This window comes from Miniopterus schreibersii, assembly GCF_964146895.1.
Source record: "Miniopterus schreibersii genome assembly, chromosome: 11".
NCBI classification, from domain to species: domain Eukaryota; kingdom Metazoa; phylum Chordata; class Mammalia; order Chiroptera; family Miniopteridae; genus Miniopterus; species Miniopterus schreibersii.
This window is the reverse complement of record NC_138111.1, coordinates 1,106,710-1,126,626: the sequence shown is the minus strand read 5'-3', so window position 1 is coordinate 1,126,626 and position 19,917 is coordinate 1,106,710. Positions and strand designations below refer to the sequence as shown.

The 19,917-nt window shown below is 57.1% G+C and overlaps 2 protein-coding genes across 4 annotated transcripts; one reads left to right on the top strand and one right to left on the bottom strand.

Moving 5' to 3' along the window:
* Positions 1–1,410: 1,410 nt before the first annotated feature.
* Positions 1,411–10,239, bottom strand: COQ4 (coenzyme Q4). 3 transcript variants are annotated; one of them, XM_081150742.1, is made up of 8 exons: positions 10,186–10,239; positions 9,913–10,063; positions 9,703–9,834; positions 8,514–8,610; positions 7,876–7,978; positions 3,690–3,819; positions 3,087–3,180; positions 1,411–2,620 (listed from the first exon to the last, which is right to left on the bottom strand). In XM_081150742.1, exons 2-8 carry the CDS (start codon positions 9,980–9,982, stop codon positions 2,461–2,463), a joined length of 786 nt encoding a protein of 261 aa, XP_081006868.1. In that variant the 5' UTR covers positions 9,983–10,063; positions 10,186–10,239; the 3' UTR covers positions 1,411–2,460. The 3 variants fall into 3 exon arrangements, with proteins under 3 accessions (XP_081006868.1, XP_081006869.1, XP_081006867.1); XM_081150743.1 differs by having other exon boundaries at positions 10,156–10,213; XM_081150741.1 differs by having other exon boundaries at positions 9,913–10,204.
* Positions 10,240–10,289: 50 nt separating this feature from the next.
* On the top strand, positions 10,290–19,917 carry TRUB2 (TruB pseudouridine synthase family member 2). Its single transcript, XM_081151697.1, has 8 exons — positions 10,290–10,487; positions 10,815–10,946; positions 12,272–12,346; positions 13,963–14,024; positions 15,130–15,211; positions 17,234–17,306; positions 17,860–17,996; positions 18,083–19,917. The coding sequence occupies exons 1-8, from the start codon at positions 10,379–10,381 to the stop codon at positions 18,415–18,417; spliced, it is 1,005 nt and encodes a 334-aa protein (XP_081007823.1). The 5' UTR covers positions 10,290–10,378; the 3' UTR covers positions 18,418–19,917.

Sequence of the window (19,917 nt, the reverse complement as noted above, 5' to 3'; positions counted from 1 at the left end):
TGAGAATTTGGAGCGGGGAGGCCGCGACCAGTCCCCCCGTTTTCCTCCACCCAGGCCGGTCACATTGGTGAAGCCGAAGCAGTAAACCCACCGACGCTGGGTGACACTGGGCGACGCTGGGCCCGTCTGAGGGGTAGGTCGACTGACGTTCAGGAAACAAGACAGTCTGTCCTGGAGTTGCTCAGAGTCCAGTTGGACACACGGAGAGGGCGGGTGGAGATGAGGCCACCAGATGACGTTGTCCCTACCGAGTGCTCACTGCACTTCTGTCAACACCCACCAGGCACCTGCCCTGACCGGGAACCGAACCGGCGACCGTGCCAGGGAACTGACAACGGCGCTCGGATCTCCAGACATATCGAGCCTGACACTTGGACTCGCTGAGCGGAGCGGTTTGACCCCTGGCACGCGGCAGGCGCTCACCCCACCGGCATTCAGTTGTACTTGGCAGCGACCTCCGCGTTGTGCCAGGCCTCCCATTCTGGGTGTGGGTGAGGCAAATACCTCTGGCTTGTTTGTACACGGTGACCTCAGAGGCCTCGAGGGGCCTTCCTGTCAAAGGATGGCCTCCTCGTCCTCGGTGCTCACTGTGAGCTGGGGCCCGACACGCACGCGGCCCTGGTCTGGGACAGGCGCATACTGTCCCCCCTACAGGTGAGAACACAGAGGCTCGGGGCTGCGGGGGGCGGCCAGCCTGCCTGCGGAGCCTGTGCCCTCAGGCCCGGCTCCGGGATCAGCCACACGGGGGCTCCTGTCAGGCAGACGGTGGGAGGGGACGCGAGACCCCAGCGTCCCGTGCAGCAGACGCGGGGCTTGAAAATGGACAAACAGGGTCATCTGGCAGCCCGGCCGGGCGGCTCGGTTGATTAGAGCATCGCCCCATACACCGGGGTTGCAGGCTCCACCCCCGGTCAGGGCGCGTACAGAATCGGCCAGGGACGGCGTGAACGAGGGGAGCATCAGCCAGTGTTTCTCTCTCTCTCAAAAAATAAATATATGTTTTTAAATAAAAAATTACAAAAACCGTAATTTCAGAGCGGGGAGCGCTCTAGACGCGGGGATGTGGTGGCGTAAAGGGGCGGGGCTGCCTCCGGCCAGGTGGCGGGAGCCGCTCTAGAGGTGACGTGAGCACTGATGTGAATGACAAGGAGCCGACTGTGTGATGACAGGGAACAGAGACAGGAGAAAGGCCAACAGGATCTATCGAGGGGAACGTAAGCCTCCGGGCAGAAGTCGACAGGACCCAGGACCTCGCGGCTGGGGCAGGAGCGCAGTTGGGGTGGTAGCTATTGCCGGTGTCATTTTCCTCCAGCTGGTGACGAAACTGCCACCTTATGATCTGGAAACAGGACTTTACACCCCCACCCCAACCCCAGTTAACTCTGATGCCCAGCACTCATCTCTTTTTTTAAAAATATATCTTTATTGGTTTCAGAGAGAGGAAGGGAGAGGGAGAGAGAGAAACGTCAATGATGAGAGTCGTGGTCACTGGCTGGCCGCCTCCTGCACGCAGGCAGGCGCCCTGCCCGGGAACCTGTGTCCCAGGCAGGCCCTTGCCCACCTCTGGGCCTTCGTTGCCTGTTCCTCATGATGAGGAACTGGCCCCCCGGAACCCTGAGTGCCCTGCCATTCTCGCAGTGTGTCTGCCTCTAAATCCAAAGACAGGGCCACCCACTCTCCAACAGTCCCTTTCACCTGCCTGTCCCCTCTCCGTGGCCCCGACCCGCAGTCTCACGCGGCCTCCCCCGCCTGCCTCTGGGGTCCTTCCTCGGGAGCCCTCCTGCTGAGGGTCCCCTGAAACCCCCACACTGGCCACGGGAGGCGGCGCTGTTTCCGTTCCCCTCTTACTGATGAAGTGGCCGAGGGGACGGGACTTGCCCCCTGCCCTCCACTAGAGAACCGTAGAGGAGTCGGAAGCTTGAATCCGTTTGCCCAGCTTCAGGGCAGAGATGGGCCAAGCAGCTGAAGCACAGGCTGGAGGGGATGTTTCCTCTCGGGGCTCCAAGGCCCGAGGCGGCCGGGGTCAGCCAGCACGGGACCAAGGCAGGCGAAGCAGGGCCTGACGGGAGCCTTTCTTCACCGTGGAGACTCCTTTCCCCCTCTCCTCCGGCCTTTGGAACTGGGCACCGTCCCCGATCCCAGGAGGACACCCGGCCTGCCCCAGAAAGCCTGGCCGGCGGGAGGCTCTGCGCCAGGGGTGTGGGCAGGAACATCCCAGCCCGAGTCCAGACGGCAGGGTCCTGCTCCGTGTGGTTCTCTTGGGCGCTCGACTCCCTGGGAGCCCCGCTACACTGCCGGCCCCAAGGCCCCTCGGCAACGTTATGACGAATCCTGATAAATACGTCCAAGGGTCAGCGCTGGCAGAAGAGGAACAAAGGTGGTGGCGGAGGAGCCTCTGCCCTGGGGAAGTGGGTGGGGTGCGGGTGGGGAGCCAGCCACAGCCCAGGCCTAGGCCAGGCCCTAGAAGTGCCTGGGGGGCTCGGTGATGCCCAACTCCGCCCGCAGGGCCGTCAGGGGCTGCTCCCAGCGCCGCTCGAAGTACACGTTGAGGACACAGGGCGCCCGGCGCCCATTCTGAACCGCCCACGGAACCAGCTCCGAGACCAGCACTTGCAGGTGCCTGTGGGCAGCGGACGGAGAAGGGAACAGAAGGTCCTGAGCCGGGCGCGCTGTGTGCCCAGCAGCCCGTGTGCGTTTTCTCAGCTGATCCTCACACTGACCCAGGACGAAGGGAGTTATCACCGATTTTCAAGTGAGCAAAAGGACGCTCGAGGTTAGAACCTGTGCCCGAAGCGCCCAAAGCGCCCGAAGCCACATCTTGACCATGCCGAAGCCCAGGTTTAAATCGGGGGCTCTGACCTCGTGCTGAGGCCCAGCCCAAGAGACCCCAGGGTCCCAGGAAGTGCCCAGGCCTCATCTGCTGTCCGGGAGGCCCTGCGCCAGGCCAGGGTCAGCTCTCCGCCTGTTCTTCCCACCCCGGCTTCGGCAGGACCATGGAGGCTGGTAGGAAGGCTGGGTGCTCCTCCACCTCCAGCGGCCTGGCCCCTCTGAGCTCTCCCCTGACCCCTCGCCCCTGGAGAACTTACTGGGCACTGAGTCGCACTGGTCCGAAGAGTGCGCCCAGGATGCACATGGGCAGGCCGGTCTGGACAGCCTCAAACCACTTCACCACGATCTCTCCTGGGGGGCGGGGTGGGGGGTGAGGAGGGGCCAGGACGAGAGGCCAGAGGTGCTCCTGGCAAGGGACAGGGAGGTGCCTGCTTCTCTCTAAGGTGTCTGTTCTCTACGAGGGGTCTGCCATTCCCAGTCTGGGCAGTGCTGTGCCCTGGGGCACTTGGCTTGCAAGGGAGGAGAGAGCCCAAGACAGAGCCAGAGGAAAGAAGGGCGGGAGAGGAAGCTTGGGGTCCGAATGCAGAGGACTGGACAGCCAGGCCAGTGCCTCCAGGCCTTAGGGAGCGCCTGAGGGGGCCCGGAGAGGGAGCCCTGATGTCTGGACGCTGTCGTGTGTGTGCAGGAGCCACGACAGGCAGTAGGGATGGCACAGGGGCAGCCAAGATGTTCCGGTAAAGACGAAACACGAGGCACCAAGCCAGCTAGCTGGCGGGGGGCAGAGACGGGCAAGCCCTGCCCTGGCCCTGAACAGACGCCGGTGGACGGGCTTGCCGGGGCGCCCGGCGCGGTGGACTCACCCAGCATGTTGGTGGGCATCCCCAGCAGCGTGTGCAGCATGTCGTGCACCTCCCGGTACCGCTGGATCACGTAGGCCAGCTCCTCCTCGTCCACGAACCGGGTGGGCGCTCGGGTATCTGGGGAGACCCTCTGACAGCCACGGATTCCCCTAGACCCCTTCCCCACGGTCCCCGAGGCCCAGCTGCCCGCCTCTCCTCCACTCTGTCAACCGCTCCCACCAAACTCGCCCCCCAAGCTCTCCGGGGCCTTTGCCTCCGTCTGCACCCGCTGACGGGGCCTCGGGCAGGGAACACGGTGCCATTGGCAACCCCTCAGCCCGGCTCACACCTAACGACTCACACGTAACCTGCAGGGATCCCCGGTAAAGAAGCCCCAGTGGGAGGGGGGCGGGAGTTTGACGGGTAGAGAGTTTCCGTTTTAAAAGCTCTGGAGACAACCGCGTGAGCAGACTCGGCGCTACTGAGCGGCCGTTTAGAAAAGGAGGAGACGGGCCCGGCCGGCGCGGCCCAGCGGCTGAGCACCGACCTCTGGACCAGGAGGTCGCGCTTCGATTCCCGTTCCCGGTCAGGGCACACCCCTGGGGTTCGGGTTCGACCCCAGTGGGGGCCGTGCGGGAGGCAGCCCACGGGCGTTTCTCTCTCCTCAGTGCTTCCATCTCTCCCTCTCCCTTCCTCTCTAAAGTCAATAAAAGCATCTGTAAAGAATTTCATGCCGCCGGTTCCTTTTTGCTTTGTTAACGTAGCTGGGCGCAGGCTTTACATTCCCTCCGTGGCTGGGATTCTGTTCCTGTGAACGGAGCTGCAGCAGCCGGTCAGCAGCACAGGGCCGGGGCTGGCTATTTTTTTTTTTCTTTTCTAAAAATATATCTTTATTGATTTCAGAGAGAGGAAAGGAGAGGGAGAGAGATGGAAACATCAATGATGAGAGAGTCATTGATCGAGCCCCCAACCCGGGCATGTGCCCTGACCGGGAATCGAACCCCGATCGCCTGGATCCCAGGTCGATGCTCAACCGCTGAGCCACGCCCGGCCGGGCCAGGGCTGGCTATTTTGCTGTTTTATCTTTAGGGCCCAGATGACAAAACATCTCTGGAGCGCATGGGTAAAAGGCCACCCCAGGCACTTCTCCAGCCCCAGGCAGGAATGTCAGCTGCCCCCTTTCACCCACCCGCTGCCTCGGAGTCCCCAGCAGCACCCAGACAGAGTGGGAACAGTCTGGTGGCCCCGGCCTGGCCAGAGGTTGGGAGGCTGCGTCTCCACTGCTTTGGGGCAGCCGGCTCGGGACCACGGTCTGCCTGTGGCCTCCCTGGGCCCTGGGTCCCCATTTCGTCCACAGGATTATTGCATGAAGCCAAAGGTGGTCACAGTAACCCAGCAACACTGACTGAGCCCCTGCTGTGCGCCTGCCCCGTGCGCTGTCCCTCACGTGTGTCACCGCATGTCCTGCTCACGGCCACCTCGAGGGCAGACACTGTGATGTGCCGCAGATACAGACAAAGGAACTGAGGCTCAAAGACTCAGTAACTTGCCCAAGATCACACAGCGGATCAAAGGGCTGAGCCGGGATTCGGAACCAAGTCTGCTGGGTTCCAAAGCCAGTGGCCTCAACATCCGTTACTGACAAGCCAGGTGAGTGCCCTGGAAGACAGTCGGTCCCTCTTTCCCGGATGAGGAATCTGAGCCTCGGCGAGGTCAGGCGGCTTGCTCAGGGCCCTAAAGCCGGGAAGAGAGGCAGGACTCTAACTTGGGCGACTCCCAGCTCCAGAGCTCACGCCTGCGATCTCAATGCCAAGGGGGTGACCGGCCACATTCCCGACCGACATCCACCTCCGGGAGGGCGGCCTCGCACTGAACCTTGATCTAAATCTCTGCCGGCTCCGGGGTGTTACTTCACCTTCCGTGGGCTGCTGGTTTCCCTCCTCTGGAGGTGTCACAACGGCTGGGGCTGTTGCCACACCTGGGGCTGTAACTGGGCGAAGTGCCCAGGGAGGCCCCTGAAGTCCCATCGCCTCCCAAGGTAACAGGACAAAAGGCTTCAGGGGAACTTCAGAAGAGGGCCATCCCTCTCTGGGTGACACAAGGGGCAGGCCACCCTTGTGGGTTTCCTGTTGATGAAATAATTCACATCCTGGTGAAACTGGAGGGAGACGGTCTACAATGTGGCGGGGGCAACTGTCGGGAAAGCATGGGGGCAGGTGATTTTTTCAGGGATAATAAACTTCTAGAGCCCTGGCCGGTTTGGCTCAGCGGTTAGAGCGTCGGCCTGCGGACTGAAGGGTCCCAGGTTTGATTCTGGCCAAGGGCACGTGCCTCGGTTGCAGGCTCCATCCCCAGCCCTGCAACTAATGGACGTGCCTCTCTCACATCAATGTTTCTCTCTCTCCCCCCCCCTTCCACTCTCTCTGAAAAGCAATGGAAAAAATATCCTCAGGTGAAGGTGGTTAAAAACAACAACAGCAACAACAACAAAAACTTTCTAGAGCAGCGGTTCTCAACTGCCCACCAGTGGACATCTGCAATGTCCGGAGACATCTGTGGCTGTTACGACATAGGGGGGGTGCTACTGGAGTCCAGCGGGCAGAGGCCAGGGAGGCTGCTGAATATCCTACAATGCACGGGACACCCCCGCAGCAAAGAATTACCAGAACTACTCAGCCCCAAAAGTCCAGAGCACCGAGGTGGAGAAACCCAGCTCCCGAGAGACCCTCCCTCTCTCCTGCATCTCCTCCAGGCCGGCCAGCGCCTGCTCTGCCCGGGCGGCCACTTCAGAAGTCCTGCGCTGGCGGGAGGGGGTGGGCACAGGGAAGGTACCTAGCTGTATCCTAAGGTCCTTTTATAAATCAGATGTTACTCTTCTGCTTGGAAACCTCGGCGGCTTCCTACTGCTCCGATTACAAAATACAGACTCCTTCCCACGGCGGGCAGGGCTGGCTGGCTGACCTCCCAGCCCACTGGCTGCCTCATCCAACTTTCTCCTCTGCGGCCACATGGGTCAGTCTCCCCTTCCTTAAACACACAGAGCCCTGCACTTGCCAATCCCTCGGACTGTTCCTCCTGTGTCTCCTCAGGGCTGGCCCCATCCCTCTAAGTCTCCCAGGGCCACCACTACCCTTGTCCTCTGTTGCGGGGGCTGCTGTCCTCCTGGCACCATCTGCTAGAATGGAAGCTGCACAAGGTGGGGCCCTGGCTGGTTTGGTTCACTGTACCCCGACTGCTGTGAACCGTGTCTGTCTGGTAAGTTCCAAGCACTCAATAAACATTTTATATGAATTTTTATATGACAACGTCTTCCTTGTGCTGCTTTATTTACCTCCCCGACCAGAATATTAGCTCCGTGAGGGCAGGGATCTTGTCTGTCTCGTTCACCATTATGTCCCCAGGATGGGAACAACGGGAGGACGCATGCCAGAGGCTAAACAAGTGAAGGATTCCCTCAGTAACCGGGACCCTCCCCCACCTGGGGCTGGAGCGTGCCACCACTTGCCATGCCCTAGGGAACGAAAGCACTGTCTCTGGAGTGGGGCACAGAGTGCAGCCGCTAACAGCATGACCTGGGTTTGTACGGTGCTGCCACTAACACCGGCTGTATGAAGTCAGCAAGCTGCTTGGCGCCTCTGAGCCTCGGTTTCATCTGTTAAAAGGGAATAACAGCCTGGCCGGTGTGGCTCAGCGGTTGAGCATCACCCTATGAACCAGGCAGTCACGGTTTGATTCCTGGTCAGGGCACATGTCCGGGATGTGGGCTCGATCCCCAGTAGGGGGCACACGGGAGGCAGCCAATCAATGACTCTCATCATTGATGTTTCTGTCTCTCTCCCTTCCTCTCTCTGAAATTGATAAAAACATATTTTAAAAAAACGAGAATTCTCAAAAAAAAGGGGGGGGAATAATAATAAAACATACTTGATAGGGTTATTGGGAAGACTCAGCGAGATCATGCACAAGCCTGGCACCTGGTATGCAGTAAGAGGTTAACAAATGCTGACCAGCAGACTGGTCGGCTGGAGCGATGTTACCGGCCCATTCACCTGTCCCATAGAAAATGATAAAGCCCTGGCACAAGAGGCTGAAAAGCACTTCTGCTCATGGTGGCAACTCAGGGCTCCTCCTTCCTTGGGACGTCGCTCCCACGCCACTCATCTGACCTGCCTGGTGAGGGGCAAATGCACAGAAACTGGAAACTCACATTCACGTCCAGGAAACGGAGGTATTCTCGGCCGAGGGAGCCCTCAGGCAGGCTCTGGAGCTTGCCCAGGTCAAGGGTGGACAGAGAGATTCGGGGACGCTCCCTGCAAGGCAGAAGGCAGGACTTAGGTTTTGGGAGGTCACCAGCAGAGGCAGGTGAAAGGTTTGGCTAGAATGAGGTTGCAAGAGACGAAGTGGCAGGATAGCAATGGGGCCATAAGTCCTGCTGGAGCATCTCCTAGGGGCCAGGGACTGAGGAGATGGCCACACGAACGCCGTGGTTCCTGCCTACAGGGGCACAGTCTAGGCAGGCAGGCCTTGGATGTGATCAGGGTAATCACAAAGGGCATTGCAGAAGGGGGCAAGGGGTACAGCTGGCACTTACTACGGGAGCTTGGAGAAGGTATAGAGCCCTGAGGCTGGAACTAGGGCAAGGCCACCAGACAGCACTGCTGAGGGGGTCACCGTAGTGTTTATGTGTGTGGCATGCCTGGAGGTAAGCAGCACCCAGCCTGTGCAGCCATCCCCAGCCAGGATATCGAGAGCTCCCTACAGGAACAGGGCTGACACAGTGTGACTCTAGACAGCAAGATCCCCACAGAATACTTCCAACGCCCCCCAGGCAGAGCTGGGACCTACTGCAGGATCTGGGTACCCTCTGGATCCCTCTTCATCTGGTCCCTGAGGAACTTCAGGGCACGGTGTCCTGTGGTTTCCCCTAGAACTGCGACCATGTCTGAAAGGGAAGAAATTGGGACGAGTGTAGGACAGGATCTTAGGTAAGTTACTTGACCTGGTGTGAGTCCTGATCACCTAACTGATAAAACTGGGGTAAGATCTATGTGTTAGTTATGAAGACTCATGTTAAGCACTTAGCAAATCATCCTGCACCCAGTTAGGGCTCAATATACCTGTACTTATTAGCATTGATGTTATTAATCTACTGGCATGAGGTGGCTCTGGTTAGCACAGTGCTCCCAAGAGGCCACAGATCACCTTCACATCCATTGTCACAACACAATATAATGTCCCCATTGACAGGTGCAGCTTTGGTATCAGAGTGTGGACTTTGAGCCCAGGTGCAGTAGCTATCTGGGTGACCTTGTGTAAACTGCTTCACATTTCCAAGCCTCAGTGTCCTCACTTGTGAAGTGCAGATGACGCCTCTCCAATAGGGTTGATGTAGACATAAAAAACATCATGCATATTAAAGCACCCTGTAGCGAGCGGCCAGCACGTGCTCAGTGAGCACTTAGCATCATCGATTTTACTAGTAGGAGTGCGAGTACTCTCCCCACTTAAGCAGCCTGGGAGGGATGAGAAAGGCTCGTGGGATCTTAGGATGCTGCAGTCATATACCCAGCAAACATTTTTTGAGCATTTATCACGGGCCTGGCATTATCCAAAAAGCCGCCTATACAGTGGACCAGGGAGGTCATGGTCCCTAACCTTACAAAGTTTAATTTCTAGTGGGATGTTATCCTTCTATGGGTGCTAAGCCACCTAGGTAGCCCAGAGGTTACCACTGTGGCTGGATGACTGGATTTCCTGGGAAGTCGTTTCAAGAGGCAGAAGCTCAGATTCCAGGCCCCTTCCTCCTGCCCCTCTCCACACCTGGCAGACAGGGATGGACTTCGAGGTGGAACCCGGGCCTCTGCATTTTTTAGGAACGCTCCGGGTGACTACGAGGTACCGCGACCGGGTTTGGGCCCCGGGACCTCGTGTGTTGCCCAGTGGCGCGGAGGAAACGGGCGCTCTGGCGGAGGCGGGGGCCCGCCCCGGTGCCCCAGGCGAGGCCTGCAGCGGGGCGCGGCGCGGGCGGCCTCACCGTGGCGATACGGGTCGTAGAGGGCCATGCCCGCGGCGCCGGCAGCCAGCAGCGCCTTCTGCAGCGGCGAGGTGGGGATGTGCTGCGGGTACAGCCGGCCGGGGCCCCGGCTCGCGGCTCGCGGGCGCGCACCTGCGGGCAGCGGGGGGCCGCGGTCAAGGGCGGGGCCGAGGGGACGCCCGGGACCCCTCCCCCGTGCCCGCCACTTGCCTGCAGCAGGTCCGGGGAGGCGCCGGAGCCCGCGGAGGGGACGCGGGGCCCAGCGCAGCAGCGTCACCATGGCTGCAGGCACTGCCCGCGGAGATGGCGAAGGGGCTCCGGAAGGGTCGAAAGGACTCGATCCCTATCCTCCGAGTAGGGCCTATTTGGGGGGAGGAAAAAAAATCGTAGCGCGCACCGGAGAGGCCCCTGTCGCGAGGTGCGCGGAGGAAACGCAGGCGACCCGCCCGCCACCTGTCCCCCCGAGTCAGGCTCGCTCCTCACTTCGTCCCCGGACCGTTCTTCTTTCCCCGCAGCGCGTTTCCCCCGAGGACATTCAGGGGAGAACCGCTTCCGGCTTTCGGCTTCCGGCTGCGGAACAAGGCGGCACCCGTAGTCAGGACGGTATTTGGAGTCGGACTGCCGGGCACTTCCGCCCGCCCAGCTCCGCAGGGACGCGGCGCCGCCGGCCGCCGCCATGGGCTCCGCGGGCCTCGCGCGGCTGAACGGGCTCTTCGCGGCCTACAAGCCCCCGGGGCTGCACTGGAAGCACCTGCGGGACACGGTGGAGCTGCAGCTTCTGAAGGGTGAGTGCCGCCCGCCAGACCCGCGGCCGCGCCCCCGGGGATCCTCTCGCAGAATAAGGTCGTGCGGCCTAGGCCGCCCCTTTCTGACCGCGCGGTGTCTGCTCCCCGGGGCCCCGCCGGGTCAGCGGGCGCAGGCTCGTCCGTCGCCATGGGCGTCGGTAAGCGGTGGAGTCAGGGTTTGAACTCGGGCGTGTTTCCCAGCTACTGCTCTGTTCCCTGCACGTCTCCCGTCTCCTCCATGTTCGTGCTTCCCCTGCTCTCTCCCCCCCTCCCCCAGGGGTTTAGGCGGAACTGACCATATCTTGTCCCTGACCCGTGTCTGCACAGGTCTCAATGCCGGGAAGCCTCCCGCCCCCGAACAGCGCGTTCGCTTCCTCCTGGGCCCCGTGGAAGGTGGCGAAGAGAAGGAGCTGACCCTCACAGCCACCAGTGTGCCCAGCCTCACCAACCACCCGCTGGGTAAGGCACGTTCCGGGCAGAGGCAGCGCTCAGACTCCCGTCCCAGACCTTTGGAGGGCCAGGGTGGAGATGAGGTATTTGAGGGGCAATATGCAGAGCTTCCAGATTAAAGTAAACACTTCAGGCTTTGCAGGCTGGATTCTGTAGTGCAAAAGCAGCTGCAGGGGATACGTCAAGCAGTGAGACTGGCTGCATTTCGATAAGACTTTATTTATGGGTTCTGATATTTGAATTTCATGTAATTTTCGTTATGTCACAAACTGTTACTTGGGTTTTTGTTTTGAGCCTTTGAGAAATGGAATCGTGTTTTATTTAACTCGTGAGCCGTTACAAAAACTGGCTTGAGGATTTGGCCTGTGGACTGTAGTTTGCTGACCCCTTTACTATTCTGGGACTCCAGGTGGGTTTTGAGACCCTCAGATACAAGTCCTAAGGAGGTAGGCTTTCGGAGGCTGTAGGTGGACCAATGGGTTGACCAAAAACCTCTAAACCCCTTCAGCGGTGATGTTTAGGGACTCTACAGTATAACAGTAACAAGTATGATGCGTAAGAATCTGTATTAAGCTTTTTCCGGATACCATCTCATTGAATCTTCGCCACAGTCCTGTGAGGTGAATCCTAGTCTCATTTCACAAATGCGGAAACTGAGGCTTTGTGTTGACATTAAGTAATAGCCTGCGTTCAGTAGGCTCTTTACCACCCGGTTCCCTAAGTAACAGCCTGTGTTCAGTAGGCTTTTTACCACCCGGTTCCCTCTCCCTAGATTCTTCCTGACCTGCAGAGCTGTAAGTGCTTCAGGCTTATTCCTGCATTCACTCCGTTTGTTGTTGTTTTTTTTAAACAGCTTTGTTGAGGTGTAATTGATATACAAAAAGAGTGTATGTATTTTAACATATATATTTTGATGAGTCTCATTCTTTCAGTAGTTATTTTCGGAGCAGCTAGTGAGTTCTGAGCCCTGGGGGTAGAGCTGTGAACAGGCAGACCCAGGTCCTGCTTTAAGGAGCTCACAGCCTCCATTTCCTCACTGGGAGAGTGGCCAGGACTCTCCTGCAGGAGCTGGGTAGGGAACCCTATGATCTTGATTCCCGGTGTTATGCCCAATTCACTCAAAGCCTCTCATTGAGGGAATGGTGATAGAGTAACAGGCATCTTGCGCTGATCTTTCCGTGGGCCGAGGGAACTGAAAAAATGGTTTACGCCCCAGATTCCATGATGAGGAGGGCTGAAAATCCAACCTGATCCTGGTCCAGTCTTCATGAAGCTATGTTCTAGGGATGAGGCCATCACATAGCCCAGAGCCATCCTCATTTGTTTCTTTCTAGTATGTGGACCAGCATTCACCAGCCTGAAGATTGGCGTGGGACACCGGCTGGATGTCCAGGCGTCTGGGGTGCTTGGTAGGTGATGGGATGACCCTGGGGGTGCAGCGATATAGGCTTGGGGGGTATTTCCTTGGTCTCTTACTTTTGAGTGCATCAGAAATTGGGGAGATACTAGGAGCCCAACCCACTTGCAGCCAACAGCCATTTCTCACCACTGCTCTCCTCCCCTGATTTCTGCCCAAAGTCTGACCAGCTAGTGGGGGGGGCCCACAGTCGCCCGCCTTTATCAAGTGGGCCCTGCACGTGACGTGGTACAAAGCCGTTTGTGCTCATGTATTCTCCACAGCCACCTTGCTAGGTAGATGCTGTCTGACTTTATGCATGAAGAAAAAAAGGTGATTCGTCCTAGGTCATATGACTGGTGAAGGCCCTGGTCCAGAGAGGGGAAACTGTCATTGTTTGCATGGGGTAGCCAAGCACGTGACTCTGGCCCCACTAGCCAGGGTCTGGGTGTCGCTGGAGCTGGACACAAAGCCCTGAGTCATGAGCCATCTGTGTCCCCAGGGTCAGGCGGTGTCTGCATCCTCCATATGGGACAGTCACAGTCGCCTTGTCTTGCTTCCTGGGGCACTGGCAGGCAGACGTGACCTCATGCCCCCCTCCCTCTCTAGGAGTGAATGGAGGATCATTTTCTCTTTCAGCCAGAGGGAGAAGCAGCCGGGGGAGGCAGGGAGCGGCCACAATGTCCCCGTTCATGGGGCCTGTCCTTTGTGCTGCTTGCTTCCTGTGCGTTGCCTCAGTCTTCACAACACTGCAGGGACCAGACAGTGTTTTTATCCCCAGTTTACTGATGGGGAGCCTGAGGCCCAAGAAGGCTCAAGGACATGCTTAGAGCCACCCCGACTTAAGTGCGGGTCTTTGTGACGTGGCCAGTGGGCTCTTACTTTTGAGAGCTCAGAAACCCCTGGAGAGCCCTGGCCGGTGTGGCTCAGTTGATTGGACATCATCCTGTGCACTGAAAGGTTACTGGTTCGATTCCGGTCAGGGCACATGTCCGGGTTGCTGGCTCGATCCCTGGTAGGGGGCGTGCAGGAGGCAGTGGATCAGTGACTCATCATTGATGTTTCTGTCTCTCTCTCTTCCTCTCTTTTCCTCTGAAGACATTTAAAAAAAAAAATCTTTAAGGAAAGAAAAGAAACTTCTGGAGAGCTCGCTAAGCATCCTCGGCTCCCTCCCCACCACAAGTCAGTCAGTGCTTGTGGGTTGGGCCCAGAAATCTGCAGTTTCACATATACCCAGAGGAGCCCACTTGCTCCCTGTAGAAGCAACTTTCCTGGCCCTCTTGCTGGCTTCAGCAGCATCAGAGGTGAGAGTATTTATTCCTTTTTTTTTTAAAGAAATATATTTTATTGATTTCAGAGAGAGGAAGGGAGAGAGATAGATACATCAATGGTGAGAGAGTCATTAATTGGCTTCTTCCTGCACACCCCCGACTGGGGATCGAGACCGCAACCCAGGCATGTGCCCTGACCTGGAATCGAACCATGATTTCCTAGATCCTAGGTCGATGCTCAACCGCTGAGCCACGCCCAGCCAGGCAGGAGTACTTATTCTGATGGGGGTTGTGGGGGTTGGGGTTCCTGGAGAACAGGAAGGGGGAGCCAGGTATGAGATTAGCCTGATGCTTTCAGTGCTCGGCGTGGGACATGGACGCAGTCTCCTCACGGACGTGTACAATGCTCACCTCACCAAGGTACGGGGGCTGAGAACAGCCTGTTTATCCCCTGGTCCTTTCTGCCGGGGTCCTGGGGCCACTGGCAGGATTCTAAAGCTGAGAGGATTCCACTGGGAGCACCCAGGCCATCAGTGAGCACGTTTTTGTGGTCACAGGCTGTGGAAGACTAACTGTAGTGTGGCAGTGATGACTGGCATTGCATGCTGACTGCTCTGTGCTGAGCCCTGCACGGGGACTCCTTCCTTGTGAGCACCTCGCAACTTCCCTGCCCGGTGCAATCTGTTGTTAACCCATTTTACAGATGAGAGAACTCAGAGAGGGTGTTGCTTGCTCATGGTCATGTAGTCTGAAAGGACAGAGCTGGGATTTGAACCTGGATCTGTCCCACACCAGAGCCTGATCAGGACACCACTCCATTCTCTTCCCAACTGAGACGTGGACATCACTGTCTAGGCCTTGGGGAGCTTGAGTCCAGGCTGGGCTATGGGGTCTGGCACCGTGAACCTGTGCAGAGATGACACATTAGAAGGTCCATGGCTTTTAATGGTTAAGAGCACAGATTCTGGAGCCAAAACCAGCTTCTGCCTCTGCCAGCTGTGGGCTCTCGTGTGGATCAATTAACATCTATTTGCCTCCACTTCCTCATTTCGTAAGTGGGTACAATAGTGGCGCCTTGTCTATATAGGGTCACTTTGAAGGTTAAATCAGTGACTCCATCTCACATGGCACAGTCATTGTCACACGGTAAATGCTCAGTGTCACTGTTGTCATCTCTATCATTACTGTGATTTGTGGCAGAGGCAATTCAGCTGCATAGGTCACACTTAGAGGGGGAGGAGAGAAGCCCACAGGGCATGATAAATGGTCAGGTTTGCCTGGCGTGGAAAGGCATGGAGGCCTGGGGTAGTTGCAGTAACCATCATCGCTTTTGCGGGCTGCCAGTCCTGCCTGTCATAGGAAACTCCAGTGTCCTTCCCTGGGGACAAGGGCAGCCGGGCAGAGACTGAGTGAGCTCCCTGAAGGAAGACCTGAGGGTCCCCCAGCCTCAGTCCAGTGCCTCCCTCCTCAGTGCTAAGGCTTAGAGTAGAAACACACCTGGATCTCCCCGTCCCTGTCCACACAGGATTACACAGTTCGGGGCCTCCTAGGCAAAGCCACAGATGACTTCAGTGAGGATGGGCGGCTGGTGGAGAAGACCACATATGGTGAGATCCCACGGGGGCCCAGGGTGGGTGGGAGGAGCTGCTGAGGCTGCCTTGGCACTTGCTTTCGCATGAACCCCCCCCCCCTTTAGACACAACAAGCTCAGGCTAGCAGTCAGCGGGCTTTGGACACATTGTTCTGTCTTCCAGGACTGCCCTATGCTCACCTGTGCTGCCTTCCCTGGCTTAAATGTCACCACCCCAGGGGAGCTTCTCTAGCCCCTCAATTTCTAGTAGATGGACTCTAGAATAGTAACCAATTAATTGTTAGCAATTATTTAGTAGCTGTCTCCCCACCAGACTGTCACCCATGAGAGGAGAGACTGCCTTTTCACTCCTGTGATCTTACATAGCTCAGGGTCTAGGACATGGGAGGTGCTTGTTAGATGGGGGATGGGGGGTGGATGGACTGTGGGTAGGTGGGGATAGATGAGGAATGAATGGTTGGGGGTGGCCCATTTACTCCTTACTCTCCCGGGTCTAACGCTTCCATAAAACGTATCTCGTTTTCCTGGCCGGGTATCGGCTGGAGCGCCATCCTGATGCACCAAGGTTGTGGGTTCCATCCCTGGTCAGGGGTCACACAAGAGTCAACCAATGATGCATTAATAAGTGGGACAGCAAATTGATGTTTCTCTCTCTCTCCCTCAAAAAAAAAGTATTGCATTTGTTGGCATATGTTTCTAAACACCAACCACATTCCAGGCACAGAGAGTTCATACGGTGATTAGATGGTCCCCAGCCTCAGGGACCTCAGTCTGGCGAGGGGAGCAGACACCTCGACATCCCCTGGAGACGGTGAAACGCAGGGCAGGGCAGCCCCGTGTTTGTGCGGGTGGGTGGGTGTAGGCATCCAGGACACTTCTGGGAGGGAGGGAGCCAGAATTTGGAGAATTGGGGAAACAACGGATGTTGTGCGGATCTGGATTTCTTTTTCTTTCTTTTTTTGTTTTTTAAAGACTTTTTATTGATTTTTTTTATTTTTTTAGAGAAAGAAGAAGGGAGAGGGAGAGAAACATCATTGTGAGAGAGAAACACCCATCGGCTGCCTCCTGCACATCCCCTGCCGGGGATCAAGCCCACAACCAGGGCACGTGCCCTGACCAGGAATTGAACGGGCAGCCTTTCGGTGCCCGGGGTGATGCCCAGCCCACTGAGCCACACCAGCCAGGGCGAGGGTCTAAATTTCATGAAGATTCAGATGTCAGTTACATAATTTAAAAGTAATGTAAAAACCAAAGAGAATTAAATGGTGGGAAAGAGACCCAGGGGCAGACTGGCAGAAGCCCAGAGGAAAAAGCCACGTGCTTAATGAGGGGCTTCCTGGAGGAGGCAGCATTTGAGTTGGCTGTAGGTGAGAGGAGGAGGCCGTGGCAGGTGCATTCCAGGTAAGACACAGCATGAAGGAAGCCCAGCAGAAGGGATGAGAGGCCTGGGCTCTCCCAAGCGGGCAGGCTTTTGGCCACCACACCTGCTCCCTAAGCTTTAGAGCCCTCAGTTGGCACCTGCCCCAGCTGGGCCGCAGGCTCAGCCTGCCAGCAGAGTTTGTGAGTGTGCCCAGGCGTTGCTGATGCCTGTCCCACAGTAACTCTGTAGACCAGCAGGCAGAGTTATGCCCACTTTTGCCACCTGTTTCTGCATTTGGACAGATGGCACCCACCCTCCCAGTGTTCCTGGCATGAAAAACTCTAGACTGGGGCTCAGGAGGCCTGGCTCGGAATATTAGGCAAAAGTCACATTGTATCTTTGAGCTTCATGTCCAGGAAAAATTCTTTTTAGTCTGGAGTCTCACAGCTCCTTGGAAGTGTCCTTAAAATGCTGAGTTCATGTGTATCTTTCTGAGAAGAGGTGCCTGAACTTTCATAAGATTCTCAAAGGCCTCTTGACCCCCAAATGGGACCCCTGGGATGCTCTGGGATCCCCCTCAGATTCCGAGGAGGGCTGGTTTGTGGGAGGGAATTTGTCCGTTTGTTATTGCCCAGCCTCAGGGGCATTGGTGTGCTGACCATCCCCTGGTGTTTTCAGACCATGTGACCAGAGAGAAGCTGGACCGGATCCTGGCCCTGATCCAAGGCTCCCATCAGAAGGCCCTGGTGACGTAAGTGGGGCCCAGCCCACACCTCCCTGAAAGGGGCCTCGAGAAGGTGCTAGAAGAGCCAGAGGTGTCCACAGGGCTCCCGTAACCTCCGCCCACCCGGGGCAGATTCCACAGATCTCCTTTTCAAAGCCTGAAAGCAGAGGGGAGCTGTTCGTTCTTTCCTTCCACAGCCTGCAAAGTGCTTCTGTGTCAGGTCACAGGCCAGCCCCTGGGAAAACTGCAGGACGAAACACCAGCTGCCCTGGGAGTGTCTGAGCTAATGGAGAGGAAGGCCAGGGACAGCATCATGTGGCACAGGGCTGAGGCGGGAGCGGTCGGCACACGTGTGGCTGTCGATGCCAGGGAGAGTGCAGCAGAGGGCAGACTGCACCTGCGGGTAGGAAGGACAGAGAAAGCAGCTGCTGGACAGGCCCCTGGAGGGGAAGGGGAGATGCAGAGCCAATGGGGAGCTTCAGGGAAGGCATCTCAGGAGTGGGCAGGGCCAGGGCTAAGCAGTCAGCTCAGCCCCCACCCCACGCCCACCACCCAAGTCCACCCACCTCCTGATCCCCAGGTACTCCAGCCTTGACCTACAGACCCAGGAGGCCTATGAGATGGCCGTGAGAGGCCTGATCCGGCCCATGAGCAAGTCCCCCATGCTGATCACCGGCATCCGATGCCTCCACTTTGCGCCACCAGAATTCCTCTTAGGTAAGTCATCCCAGGAAGTCGGAGCAGGGAGATGGGACTCCCAGGTTTGGGGAGTCACTGTGGAATGCCCTTGCATGTCCCTGCAGAGGTGCAGTGCATGCACGAGACGCAGAAGCAGCTGCGGAAACTGGTGCATGAAATTGGCCTTGAGCTGAAGACCTCTGCTGTCTGCTCCCAAGTGCGGCGCACACGTGATGGCTGCTTCACCCTGGACGATGCCCTCCTGCGGACCCAGTGGGACCTGTACAGCATCCAAGAGGCCATCTGGGCCGCAGCTCCCCGGGTGGCAGCAGAGCTGGAGAAGAGCTTGAGGCTGGGGCTGGGTGCCCAGCAGCTCCACGGTCCAGGCTGTCAGTGGGACAGTGAGGGGCCAGGCTCTGCCTCAAAAGGCCGGACAGCTGGTGGGGCAGCGGGTGAGTAAAAGTCAGAGTTGTGCATGAGCTGGGACGGGTGATGGTGCAGAACAAGCCGGGGAAGCTTCACCACCTAAGTGTGAAACTTTGAAACTGTGAGAAAAGACAATGCAACTGAAAAGGAAAACCCTCTGTGTGGAGGAAAAGTCAACACACAAATGACTGACTGGTAAAAGTATTTGCAGTATGTTTAATGAAGAACTAATATCCATCGCACACAAAGAGCTCTTATAAAGCAAGGAAGCGGGCCCTGCTGGTGTGGCTCAGTGGTGAGAGCGTTGGCTGCAGACTGAAGGGTCCCGGGTTGGATTCTGGCCGAGGGCACGTACCTGGGTTGCAGGCTGCTGTGGCTACACTTCCGAACAGCAACCTTACAGGGTCGTCACAGGTAGAGTCAGACCTTCCCTCCCTCGCTGTTTCTCTGCAAAAGTCAGTTGGGAAAGGGACAGACACTAGCTCAGCCAGGTGACCAGGGTCAGCATCCACAGCGATAGGTCATGTTGCTGGTACGTAATCGTGATGTGATATGATGTGATGGAAATGGCCCTTGACCTCTGAGGTCCTCCCAGGAACTCGTAACCCAGGTCTTATGACAAGAACATCAGATTCTGGGAGTGGGCATCTTACAAAACACCCGACTACCACTCCTGGGAACTCAGGGTCACCCGAACAGTGATGTTCAGGGTTTGACAATAAATGCAGCATGGGATCCAGGAACAGAAAGGACCTTAGGCAAAAACAAAGGAAACCTAAGTGGTCTCTGGACTTGAATAACTGTATTGGTATTGGTTTATCAGTTGTGACAAGCATACTGACGTAAGAGGTGAATACAATCATGGGCAACTGGGGCTGAGTATGTGGGAGTTCTCTGTACTGTCTCAAGTTTTCTGTAATCAACTGTCCTAAAGAATCCCCTGGAGAGATCTTTGAGAATCCAGATTCTAACCCAAACTCTTGGATTCTGATGCAGTAGGTCTGGCGTGGGGCCCAGAAACCTAAATGATGGAGTTCAGAGAGCTTCTGGGTTAGTGACTAGGTGCTGGGAGGGTGGTGCACCCGGAGAGCGTGGGAGCTGCGCCCCTTCCCTCTCCCCTGGCCCCGGGCATCACCGCCATTCCCCTGTTCCTGAGCTGCATCCTTTAAATAAAATGAAGTGTTTCTTCGAGATCTGTGAGCTATTCAAGCAGATTCTCAAACTTGGGGGTGTGGGGGAACTTCACTCCTGATGTAAAGCCCTCGGTCAGCAGCACAGGTGACGGCCTGGGGCCCTGACTGGTGTCTGAACCGGGACCTGTGGGCTCCGGGCAGTCAGATGTGAGTTAGGTTGTAGGACACCTGCCCCGTCTACGCCCACTGACAGCTGCAGGATTGCGTGGTGTGGAAGACCCGTGCCCGCTGTCGGAGGTGCTGAGTGTGGAGGGAAACGGTTCTTTAACCTGTATGTGTGTTTAGTGTTTGTGTGTCGAATGAACCCAAATGGCTAATTTTTTGAACAAAGTGGAATCCTA